The sequence below is a fragment of the Accipiter gentilis genome, chromosome 9 (assembly GCF_929443795.1).
Source record: "Accipiter gentilis chromosome 9, bAccGen1.1, whole genome shotgun sequence".
In the NCBI taxonomy this organism is placed as follows: Eukaryota; Metazoa; Chordata; class Aves; order Accipitriformes; family Accipitridae; genus Astur; species Astur gentilis.
In genome coordinates, this window is record NC_064888.1 from 40,192,413 (window position 1) to 40,204,447 (window position 12,035).

Sequence of the window (12,035 nt, forward strand, 5' to 3'; positions counted from 1 at the left end):
TGAGCTGCGCCAAACACAGATGTTGGTACTGCAAGAATAGTCTGCGGGCTCAACTGCTGCTGAGATCCACGGAAGATGTCGGTTTTACTAACCACAAACCTCACATTTCACAGAGGAATCACGTACACAGTCCTCAGATAGCAAAACAATACTAGTAGAACATATTTCAAAGGCTGCATTTATTCTCCTGTAGTCTGGCGTTGCAGCTGAAACCAAGAGCCGCGCAACCGTGTAGTCATGAAGATACCAGCCTTCCTGACCTACCATGAAGCACTGCCCAAACTACAAGCAAAGACTCACTCCTCCTAACTCACTGTTTATTCCTCTGCCTCCTTTTTTTTTTCAAGAGGTGCTTCACTGAAAAGCATCAACATTTAGAGATCACACCTTCATGAAGAACCATCTAGCAAGATGAACTGCCCCAAATCAAGGACGTTCTTTGACGTGTCATTTCCAAACCCTACTAGTCAGAAAAAAGCCATTGCTTAAGTCAGTATTAAAGCTCCTCCCTAGACTCCATTATTCGTAAAATACCAGGTTTCCAACAGAGCAGATTTTAAACAGTAAGCCTTTGGTTATTATTGCCTTAAAATAAATCTTCTAAAACATGTTTAACAAGCATTTTTCTACTCTCCAGTGATACTTGAAAGTGCTTGGGCCTGTGAAAGAACATGCAAACTCAGATGCAGAAATCCTTAGTTTCAAGCAATAGCTTGTGTGCTCGTTTGAGGCTAAAGAGGGGCCATGACAAATTTAGGAATCAAAACCTTTCCACGTGTGAGAGCCACTCCATTTTTTCCACTCCCTACCCATCCTCCCTATAAAGGCACCTATCTGCAGGCTTGCTCTTTTCAGCTTTATTGAGCATGTTACTAAAAAACTTTTATACGGACCTGAGAAGCAGATAGGCACGTGAATTCTGCCCCAGAACAACATACAGATGTGAAGACTGCCTACGGCCAAAGCCCAGACCCTTCTCCATGGCGAAAACACGTTCCTGTCCCAAACTCCTTCAGACAACTAGCATTTAAGACTCCCGACAATAGGCCCGTGACACCTTTGGGCAGCAGGATGACATTTTAGTGGTGACGTTAGTGTGTGTATCTCCACCTTATGGCTGGACCCCAAAATGCCAAAGGTAAAGCAGAAGAACCGCATCTCTGAAGACTTGCTGCCTATGGAGCTATATACAGCCCAGAAGCGGTAGTGAAATACTTGAAGTGGAAGCTCTCAATAATCCATGAACTTGGGCAAATAATGAGGTGGGCTGGAAAAGGAGTTTGGTTCTCAGCCTTTCCCCACCTCTCAGAAGCCTCCCTGATAGAAAATGTATTCATATAGGAGGAAATAATTCTAAAAAGAAATACAATAGCTGTCCGGAACATTTGAAAAACAGCAACATGATAGCAAGAGAAAATAGTGAATTACTATCATAGCTTCCAAATGCCTTGCTAAAGATACTAATCGAAAGTGGTTGATCATACAACTTGCGTGACACAGATGATTTCTGATGCTAAAATTTCTGTGTAACCACTTTAGGAAGCTTATTTCTAGCTTTACAAATGATATAAAAATACTACCTAGAGGACAAAAATCTAATGATAATCAGTCCTATGAAGAGGAGAAAACAATACTTGTCCTGAACCTTACATATCTTTTGGAGCGTGAATCTGTAGTTAAATTCCTCCTAATCGATTAAAGAAAATCCATGACAGCCATGACTTTATTTTCATTCCATGATTAAATACATATCGTGCCTTTGTTAGCAAAAAATTACAGATCGGAATAAAACAGATGCCCTAAAAGCATCCTGCCAGAGTACTTGCCAATTAAAATTTGCTTGTATTAACTCTACCTGATGCCAAATTGGCTAAAAAAATGTCGTAGACTTTTTATTGAGGTTGTTATCTTAAGTGCACTTCAACTCCTTTGTACTACTCCATCAAAAAAATCCTCTGTCTGAATTACTACTTACATTTCATAGCACTCCTGTCGGCTGCTGGAAGCCTGCTGGCCAGATGTAGTACGTCGTACTACAATAGTCACCCAAATGATAACAAGACCGTGGTTTTGACACTCAAGCTGGGAACGCAAGCCTGACTAAATATGCAAAGAGCTATTCACTGGGACTAAACTTTCTCACCACTGGTGATAGACCATTCTTCCAGTGGAACCAGTATATTCCATTTTCAAAAAGATGTAAAATTTAGGATTGCTACCTTGAAGACATCACCAGATGGATCACAGAGGGCGGACTCACCACTGTGCAAATAATGCCTCATTTCCTATCCTGGGAAAGGACTATAAGTATTTCTTGCGCCCTTAAAGATCTCCTGAACCCTGGAAACTAGGAGAAGTCTGGAAACTAGGAGAAGCAATTCTCTGATAAGCAAGCATGACCTTGCCTGTGAAACAAAACCTGATTGCCTAATAGGGCCTCCCTGATGTTTGAAAGAGCAAGTTGATTGTCACCTGCAAATCTGTCTGTCAAGGCATAAAGAAAACTCATTTTCCTACCTTTCAAGCAATAGTAGTGTTCTGAAAATACAAAACAACACAAGAAATAAAGGCAAAGAAATTAAGCAAAAGGATCGCATGCAGAGGTTTAAAAAAAAAATTTAAAAAAGGAAAAAGGAATGGATAGTTATGCTTTGAATTCTTTTGGATTTATGTAGCTAAAGTTTGTCCTGAGAAATTCACTGGAAAACATGCAGTCGTTGGCTCTTAAGACATTACTATATAGCAAATTAATAATGAAGGAGGCATATGTCACATGCTAGTGAGACTGTAACATCACACCTTTATATATTTATGAGATCAGTGAAAATAACTGACGAAGCATGCACACATTCAGGCAAGTGAGATTTTTAAAAACACTCCCTCCATGGGAAAAGATTTGAGCTATATCAGCAGAGACAGAACTATGCTGAGTCTGAGAATCTCTGAAAATCTGAATTTAAAGCACTAACTGGTCCTTTTTTGCAAGTGCTATGGCTTTTATATCTGTTCCCCCCCTTAACAGCTACATTCATATTCACCTAAGAAAAAAACAGAAGATCCGGCACTTACATTGCAAAAGCTTGTTGCTTATTACACCACACAACAGAGAAATGAGATTTTTGTTTTGTAGAATACCTTTGTCTCTATTGGTCACTGATTACCAATACAGAAATTAAATATCAGAGAATCTTTGTGTTCTAAACACAAACATCACTCAGTTATATTAGTCTCTGTATTTAGAATGCCTTATTTCTCTCTCACTTACAAACTTGCAGCTTCCCTAAAACAAGTGAGGTTGTAGCAAGGACAAAATTTATGGGCAAGTTATGCAAAGCTGAAATGTTTCTAGGGCAATGTTTTATAGTCCCTTAGAGTTCCATACAGAGTATTTTACTGTGTACTCAAAGAGCATTTATTTACACACGTGTCTGAGGTTTTCTGTCAGGTTTAAAGTTCAGGCTTTTCTCAACTAATCTAATTTGTCCAAGATGGATGGCCTCACTTTTTTCCTTTGGAAAACCAATGCTGTTACACTGTTTCCAATTCTTCCTCCAAAGCAAAACTTGGGTGTTGGCAGCTCCTCCAGAATTTCAAATCCTGCCAGACAGAAATTAAAATGCTTTTATTAGAAGGAAGTAATTTTATTCTCCTCTTGGATAACCCTTTGCAAACCATTCTTTATTCGTCTGGAAAGCTTGCAAGTCAGTCACTCTGTAAGTTTATAGGACTGTATTGTTACACTGCACCACTGCTTTATACAGCTGAAACCCTTCCATGGATAATAAAAATCTTAGCTGGCTGACTCACACAAATTAATGGCAGAAAAGATGATAACTTGCCAGTAATTTTAGTTCCCCAGAAGGGACGGTTGGTTTAGATCCACACTGAGTTTCAAGCCTCAGGCATGAGATTCAGGAGCTTACCGGCATGTAAAAAAAAAAAAAAAAAACACCCTTCTGGGTGGATCAGAAAGGTCGCTGAGAAGGTGACATAAAAGGTTGCGGTCACAGACTTGCCAGTTCCCCTAAACATGGGTAACAACGTTACCCCGATTTCAAAGCAATGGGATGGGTGAACTGGATCTGGTAATAAAGAATCGAAAAAGTATCACCCGGGTATACACTTTCCCAGTGTAACTAGACTGAAATCCTCAACCTCCAAAATACAACAAAACCTGTCCTCCCCTGGCATGTTGGCACTGGCAAATGCAGAAGCTGTAATTCCTGAGGAAAACATAGGGAAGACAGGCTGAAGCATTTACTAGTCACTTTATCTTGTCTAATCCTGATCTGAGAAAGCCAACACACTAACATAGACATTAAAATTCACCCATCGGATCCTTGAACAACCATAATTTGGCACATGGTTCTGTTCAACTGCTTACCTTCTCTGAACTCGTTCAACAGCTCCTCCTTGGTCCAGTTGCAAGACGTTATGAGGAAAAAGCCCTCTGGTTTCAATACACTGCAGAGAGATCTCACATACTGCTTCCTCTTTCCCAGCGCGTTATCAGGATTAAGGCTTATGGCATCAAAAGTCCCCTTGTCAATACAAATCTCAAATCCTGACAGCTCATCTGATGGAGCCAGGAAGTCTTCTACCTAAACCAGAAGTCTACAACTGTGAAAACAATCTTCTTCTCAGGAGTTCCTGAATCTTTAAAGCAAACCAATACTTTAAAATAAAAAGCCTCAAACCTATCAATAGGTGTGCCTAGGAAAAGGTTACTCACAGGCTTATCACACTTACAGTGTCCTGTCAGCTTCTTTCTTCTCTACATATTATGTGATGATCTATTTTCTGTAAAGCCCATGTATACACCTACCCATCTAAAGCTCAAACTAACACACTTGAAGTTCGTTCTTTAAATCATTATTTGTACTTTGATCCCTGGTTTCCTAGGTGCTGCATGCTAAGCACTGTACAAACACAAAAGAATAGACAGTGCCTGCCACAAAGAGATTACCACTGACATACAGTAACAGAGACATCATACAGGTACAGAGCTGGAGGATAAAACAGCATAGCAGAGAGAAAGCCCAGAATGAAAGGTAGTCAGAGAATCACAGGATGGCTGAGGTTGGAAGGGACCTCTGGAGGTCATCTGGTCCTAGCCCCTGCTCCAGCACGGCCTCTCAAACTTTCTGCTGCACAGCTACTGGTAGGGATTCTGTCACTTAAGGATTTCATCCTCTATCTCAAATCTGAAATTCAGAATGTAGCAGCTAAAATACAGACTCAGCCAATGGCGATCTACTATTCTGCTCCCTGCTAGAAGCAGGGAAGTCTTGTTAGCCCTAATGACTATTAGAAATGGGGGGAAAAAAAAGACCAAAAATCTTCTTGTAAATACAGATTTATTTGGTTAAGAGTTCTCTCACAAATGAACGTCAAAAGACATCATTAATATAGCACACTGAGTACACCCAAGTATCAATTAGGTCATTTAATCTTGGGTTCAATTGTTTTCTATTTCCTCACTAAACTTTCTCTCAAGACTTACCTTTAATTTAATGTCAGACATCCCTTCTTTCTCTCTTACTTTTTCTGAAAGTTGTATTGCAGAAGGAGAGTAATCAATCCCAGTGAGATTCGTGTAGCCAGACTTTGCCTAGACAGAAACAGAGAATCTTAATCAGTGTGCTAGCAATTTTTTTAATCCAACAAGTGTATTCCCTATCTATAATCCATCTCATCTCTCCTCCTCTTAAGGACAGGAAAAAAACCCCAATTTACTCAGTTTTATTCCTGTTACCACTACAAGAGCTAAATAGCTAGGGGAATGAGCTGAAATAACTCCATTCTGCCTAATACCTCATCAAAAGAACTGTTGACTGAAAGCTGGTTTATGTCAACAAGTGGAAAACTGAGCAGAACTGTGAAAAGTAACACCCTGGAGGGGAACAGGCTCTCTTATCTGTACCAGAAGTAACCTAGAAACCAGGAATTTTCAGTGATGAAAACATGTGCCAATGCCAGATGCTTCAAAATAAGAAGAAAACCTCTCTGACACTGTCGTGGTTTAACCCCAGTCGGTAACTAAGCACCACGCAGCCACTCACTCACTCCCCACCCCACTCAGTGGGATGGGGGAGAGAATCGGGAAAAAAATAGTAGATCTCGTGGGTTGAGATAAGAACAGTTTAGTAGAACAGAAAGGAAGAAACATAATAACAACAATAAAATTACAATAATAATAAAAGGATTGGAATATACAAAACAAGTGATGCACAATGCAATTGCTCACCATCCGCCTACCAATGCCCAGTTAGTTCCCAAGCCCCACCCCAGGCCAACTCCCCCCAGTTTATATACTGGGCATGACGTCACATGGTATGGAATACCCCTTTGGCCAGTTTGGGATCAGCTGTCCTGGCTGTGTCCCCTCCTAATTTCTTGTGCCCCTCCAGCCTTCTTGCTGGCTGGGCATCAGAAGCTGAAAAATCCTGGACTTGGTATAAACACTACTTGGCAACAACTGAAAACTTCAGTGTGTTATCTACATTCTTCTCATACTGAACCCAAAACATAACACTGTACCAGCTACTAGAAAGAAAATTAACTCTATCCCAGCTGAAACCAGGACACTTACATAACATTTGAGATTGAGCAATTATTTGGTTTATAAACCAAATTATAAGAGCCAAAATATGTAATACATTTTACTAGTACAGCAATCCACTGCAAAATCTTACATTTTTCTAATTATTCATGCTAATGGCTATTTGAATGTAATTATTTGCATGCTACAAGGTCTTCGTATCAGCACCACATAAAAGAGCATACAGAGACTTTCTGTTAGTCTAACTTTGGAGCAGATAACGATAACCCAGTTCAGCAAACTCAGGCAGTGAGATCCTAGCAACCCTTTTGCAAAGCAGGAGGGCACCCTGCATCAGCTGGAGTTGAGGGAACATGGGTGGGGGGGAGTGACAGATTTTCACTCTGAGGCAGAAGCTGGAGTGACCATGTGTGTCAGTTGGTCTGGCTAGATCCAAACCTAACATGAAGAGCTATGATCTTATGGCCAGCTGCAGGCAGTAAACAGCAGAGAGATGGACAAGGCTTGGGTTTGTTTGGGTTTTAAACAATACATGGACTTAAACTAGCATTAAGCAATCAGCTGCGTATCTACTTGTTCCAAAGGCTGATAGCTTGACAGTGAGGAAAACTACAAGAAGAACTTTTTAAAATGGTCCTTCCTCCTTCCAGCAGCCCGTCAGCCCATGTGAGCTCAGTACTAGCCAGCTGTTCTTAATCGAGGACTAGTTCCAGCTAAACACAAAGACCATGTTGTTTGCATTTGATGAAGAACAGCATATTGCTCAGGCTTCTGCCCACGTTCCTCCCCAGAGCAAACCAAGCTTCCTGAGATGCCTGTACTGAAGACTTGGGGGTGGAAGAGTAGTTCCCACAACAGCTCCTCTGTTTGGAAAGGAAGAGCTTGAGTCACTGCAGGGAGTTCCCATTCAATCCTATAGTCTCCAAGGCAGAGAAGGAAAGTTTAAGGATAAACAGTATTAAATGCTGCTAAACCTGTATGGCCTGACTACGTACGGACAAGAAGGGATCATTCACTCAAGTGCTAAATGTGACTGCGCTGCAACCCGCAACTGGACTCCTGAGCTGAAGGTGGTATTTATAAGCACTCTTCTGCTGCTTCTTGAAAAAGCAGATTAAATAGCAGAAGGTAGTTTGCAATGTTATCAGCACTGCCCCGTGCTCCCGTCTCTGGTGCTGCCAGGTAGACACCCTCATTTGGGTGGTGAGTACCCTTCACTTTGAAGAAGTTTTTCAATACTGTTGGCTCCCACAATACTCAGAAAAAAAGAGAATTCTGGTCAGAGCTTGATGTGGCAGCAACATTTCCTCAGAGGAGCTGGAATTTTTGGAAAGCAAAACAATTAGGTCATCAATGCAGCCTACCAGATTCCTGAAGTTACCAGCGGTAGGACCATGGTCTACCGCATATACAAAACCAGCAAGGGGTCCCACTTACGTATCCAAAATCCTCAAAGCAAGCAGAAAGAAGAGAGGAAGCCTCCAGTGGCATTTCGCTTGCAGCTTACAGATGGGCAGATCCTTGCAATGGGCGTGTAGAAGATATTTAGCACTGTGCTGGATGTTTTGCCTTCTAGCCGAGTAGTGGAGCCAGTCTGCACAGGATACAGCAGTCTCCCTTATTTTCACCTTATTTATTACCTGCTTTTCAGATGGCTATTCCGCCTCCTTTTTGTGCATTATCCCCTGCTGGAACTGACAATGTCTCACCTAGTCCCAGCTGCGTGTAAGAGCAGTTTTGTTACTACACTCCCATTTACTTTTCTTCACGGTTAATGGCAGGCCAGGGCCCAGTATTTCCCAATGAACTGTACTCTATGGCACCTCCTCCTGTTCTGATGACGGTCTGACACATACTCTCAAGTAGCTACCTTTTAGAGAGGTGCTGCTGATGTCCTATATGACTGAAGTTTGACTGCCTTTTTCAGTGCTGCCAATTCTATCACGTTATCAAGTCCAACGCCAATGGTAGAACTGTTCTACGATAGCTGATGGGCTTGCCGAAAGAATCCTAACCCAATTTTCAAAGCCTAGCACCTAACACACACAAAAATTTCTGTTACATCAACTAAGCAAGTGAGATCCTGAATTATTTAGCACCAATAAACAATGTAATTTTTGAAGTCACTTTTCAAATGGGAACTGGAGTGAAAATTTCCTATTAAAGCAACCACAGTACTTTGAGGTGCTTAATGTAAGGGGGGAGGGTGCTCTTACAGCAGTTTAATCGTTTCTAAGAGCTAACAGGCTGTCATTTCCCATTACAGAATGAAAATCAATTTCAGATTCGTAAGTGGGGCCAGTATAAAACTGAAGTCTTATAAATAAGATTTTTCTGTTGGATGTTTCAACAACAATAGAGCTACCTAGCATTGCATTTAACAATCATTATTATTAGGCTAATTTCTCTTAATGACAAACTTCTTCTGTGCTGCAGTGTAGCAGCCAGTCCCCAGAAAGGCTTTAAAGTCTTCTAAAATCAAAGTCCACATTAAAAAAAAATGCCATTACTAACCTGGCTTTGACTTGCAGCCCTTTCGATTTCTACAGTAACTAATGGAGCCAATGGAGAATGTAGAACAATAGAAACTGCAGCAGTATTAACAGCTCCTTTCTTTACCTATTCTCCTGTAGTATTATACCAAAGTATTCAATCAAAAATAGGAAAAAAAATACTGGAAATCCTGAAGATCTTGTATCACTGTACAATAACAACATTATAACACTTCAGAACATATCTGTAAGGGGTTTCCACTCTGACAGAAGTGGACACTTCTTGAAAAGAAGCGTTAACAACTTTTTAAGTCATTTACATAAAAAACTTGGTTTTAACCACTTTTTACATTGATAACGAGTGTTATTATCAGAACTGAGTGCAGAGAACAGGTCTAGTTTTGCACATGAGAGTACTCTGTGTGTTAGTCAAGTTAATTTCCTTCTCTGGGGGCGTTTTACGCAACAATGGGAAAAATGCATTTTTAAGTGTAGGAAAACAGAAAGGTAAAGTTAAAATAAGTGATACTCAGGCTGATTAATTTAAAAAAATAGTGTAAATTTTGAGATCTGAAGTACTGACACTCTGGGCAGCACCAAGAAACGAGGAGTCTGAGCATGTCTAGCAAAAAAATTAGATATTTCCATTTGGGAGAACAACATACATGTTCTGTTCCTAGGTCTCCACCTCCTAATGGCACTTCTGGTTCAAGGAGTTACATACCTAAGGCCCACAGGCTGTCTAGCAGCCACTTGCAATTATGCCTTGTCTTTGTGACAGGATGTTCTTTAAGGTGTATCAGCAGCACTAAGTTAATTTCACTTATACTTTTAAACCAAATGGAAATATAAAACCTGATGCACAGCAACCATTGTTCTGTTGATGTGAAAAAAACCACAATGTAAGCTTTAATTTAGGCTGCTTGCTTTATGTCCTTCACGTAAATTACAGCTTGCTACGATTACTGTTGTCACTTGTGAGAACTGTATTTAAACTACTACTTTTGGAGCACTGATTCTGTATCAAAAGCACAAACTTTGCAATATACCAACCAATTCAATCAGTAAAACACCGTTTCCAGTTCCAATGTCAAGCACAGGGCTGTCATGGGGGACCTTTTGTTTTTCCAACCATTTGATTATGCGAACCATGCTTTCTTCTCCAAACCTATGAAAAAGGAGGGTTCAGGTAATTAAGATAGCAAAAATGTACAAAAGGTACAGCAAATTTATTTCATTGCTCTCTCTCCAGATTTTGCAAAGCATCTCTTACTGAAGCACTTGGGTAACAACTGCCATAGCTCATATTTCACGTTTGCTTTGTTTACATTAAAATTAATCACATGGTCTTAAAATTAACCAAAACACCAACTGTGGGAGGCGAAGCCCTCCATATATTAGAAGAGGTGGCAGCACCAGCCACTTGAGCAGTTAAACCTGAGCTCGGGGATAAAAAGCACCTTTGTTAGCAACACGGGGATAAAAAGCACCTTTGTTAGTAACATGCACCACAACTACCAGCTCACTTTCTATGAAACAACAGCTGTCCAAGTGCAACTTAGAAATCTGCATTGCAAAATTGGGCAAGAGAGGAACTGGTGGCTTCAAGATTAAAATTCCCCACCATTTTTCCAATATCCAGAAGAATTCAGTAACCCACTGAATTGCTGGCTGTGTTCTTGCAACGTCTACTTTTATAAAGAGATAATAGAAACACTCTGGTGGAGTTACTTTATTTACCAAATTTCCCCAGCATCTCCAATATCTTGAAAAGTTTGTGGAGTTATTCTATTTACCAAATTTCCCCAGCATCTCCAATGTCTTGAAAAGTTTGCAGTTCTCTTTCATATGCAGCATCCCAGCTAGAGTCGGGTGGAAAGAACAGGATATTGCAATTAATACTGGGAAAGATTCAGATTAAAGAGAGAGGAGAAGAAGGGGCGAGAAGGCTGGATCTATGCAGCAGTACCACTTTATGTCCGCGGTATCATCTACATAGATAAACTGCTCGGGAATACGTTGTCCGCCTGGCACCGAGCTGGCGATGCCCCGAAAGGAAAGCCTTAGGGTTACCAGACGAGAGTATCTGGGGCACAGCACTGGCCTCCTGCTCCCCGGGCGGCACACACCGGGGAGCCACCGGGATAAACCCCTCCTGGGCCGCCGCCGCCGCCGCCCCCCCCCGCCCGCCCACGGCGGCTGTGCCGCCACTCACTGCTCTCTGGTGCCCAGCACCGAGGGGCTGAAGGGCTCTTCCCCGCGCCCCGGCCCCGGCCCCGGCCCCGCGGGGCGCCCGGGCCGCTCCCCGGCCACCGCCATCACCGCCGCCATGCCGGGCCCGCACGACCCGGAAGCACCTCGCCACCATAGAGAGCACCTGAGAGAGGGCCCGCGGCCGCCGCTCTGGCGCTTGGAGGACTGTTTCTCGCTGCCCGCGGCCGGGGCCTGCGGAGCATAGTGGGGGGGTGCTCACTTCCCCCCCAAAATTCGAAGCGGTTTATAGTTTTGTTTCTAAGGAACGGTAACGGTCCAGATGACCGGATTTTCCAGCCTGCTGCTGGATGATCTGTGCGGGGAAATAGCTGGGCTGGAGCGAAACCAGCAGGCACCTGTGACAGTGGGAGCGTGGCGGGATGTTGACAGAACGCTGTCCGCAAAATCAGAGCCGAAACTTTTTTCTTTTGCGAAGCAAAAAGGGGGCCAGAAGAATCCTGGGGGCCTTCGTAAGCCTAAACCATCCCATAACGGAGTGCCCAAACTGAAAAATCCGACAGACTGGGAGTGACGAAGAGCACCGCTGCCCCGTCAGCTCCCGTACCGCTCCTCCTCTGCGACCTATTGCCCAGCCCTTCAAAACCCGCACAAAATACCCAACTGCCTCCTGCAATCTCACTCGTTTGGCAAACGACTCGTCACCCGGAGATGCTCGCTCCTCTCGGCGAGCTAACGCTTGCCGGCCCTTGGGTACACATCCCGCCGCA

At 42.5% G+C, this 12,035-nt stretch overlaps 1 protein-coding gene across 1 annotated transcript; it reads right to left on the bottom strand.

Annotated features, from left to right (window-relative positions):
* Window positions 1-328: 328 nt before the first annotated feature.
* Window positions 329-11,397, bottom strand: EEF1AKMT2 (EEF1A lysine methyltransferase 2). The gene is made up of 6 exons (XM_049809967.1): window positions 11,270-11,397; window positions 10,851-10,916; window positions 10,108-10,222; window positions 5,504-5,611; window positions 4,385-4,601; window positions 329-3,597 (listed from the first exon to the last, which is right to left on the bottom strand). Exons 1-6 carry the CDS (start codon window positions 11,383-11,385, stop codon window positions 3,470-3,472), a joined length of 750 nt encoding a protein of 249 aa, XP_049665924.1. The 5' UTR covers window positions 11,386-11,397; the 3' UTR covers window positions 329-3,469.
* Between the last annotated feature and the right edge of the window lie 638 nt (window positions 11,398-12,035).

Excerpts from the sequence above, each read along its gene's own strand:
- EEF1AKMT2 (XM_049809967.1), bottom strand. The coding sequence starts at position 11,385 with ATGGCGGCGGTGATGGCGGTGGCCGGGGAGCGGCCCGGGCGCCCCGCG. Across the intron at positions 10,223-10,850 it reads GGAGATGCTGGGGAAATTTG|GTTTGGAGAAGAAAGCATGG; the intron begins GTAAATAGAATA and ends CCTTTTTCATAG. Across the intron at positions 3,598-4,384 it reads GTTGAACGAGTTCAGAGAAG|GATTTGAAATTCTGGAGGAG; the intron begins GTAAGCAGTTGA and ends TCTGTCTGGCAG.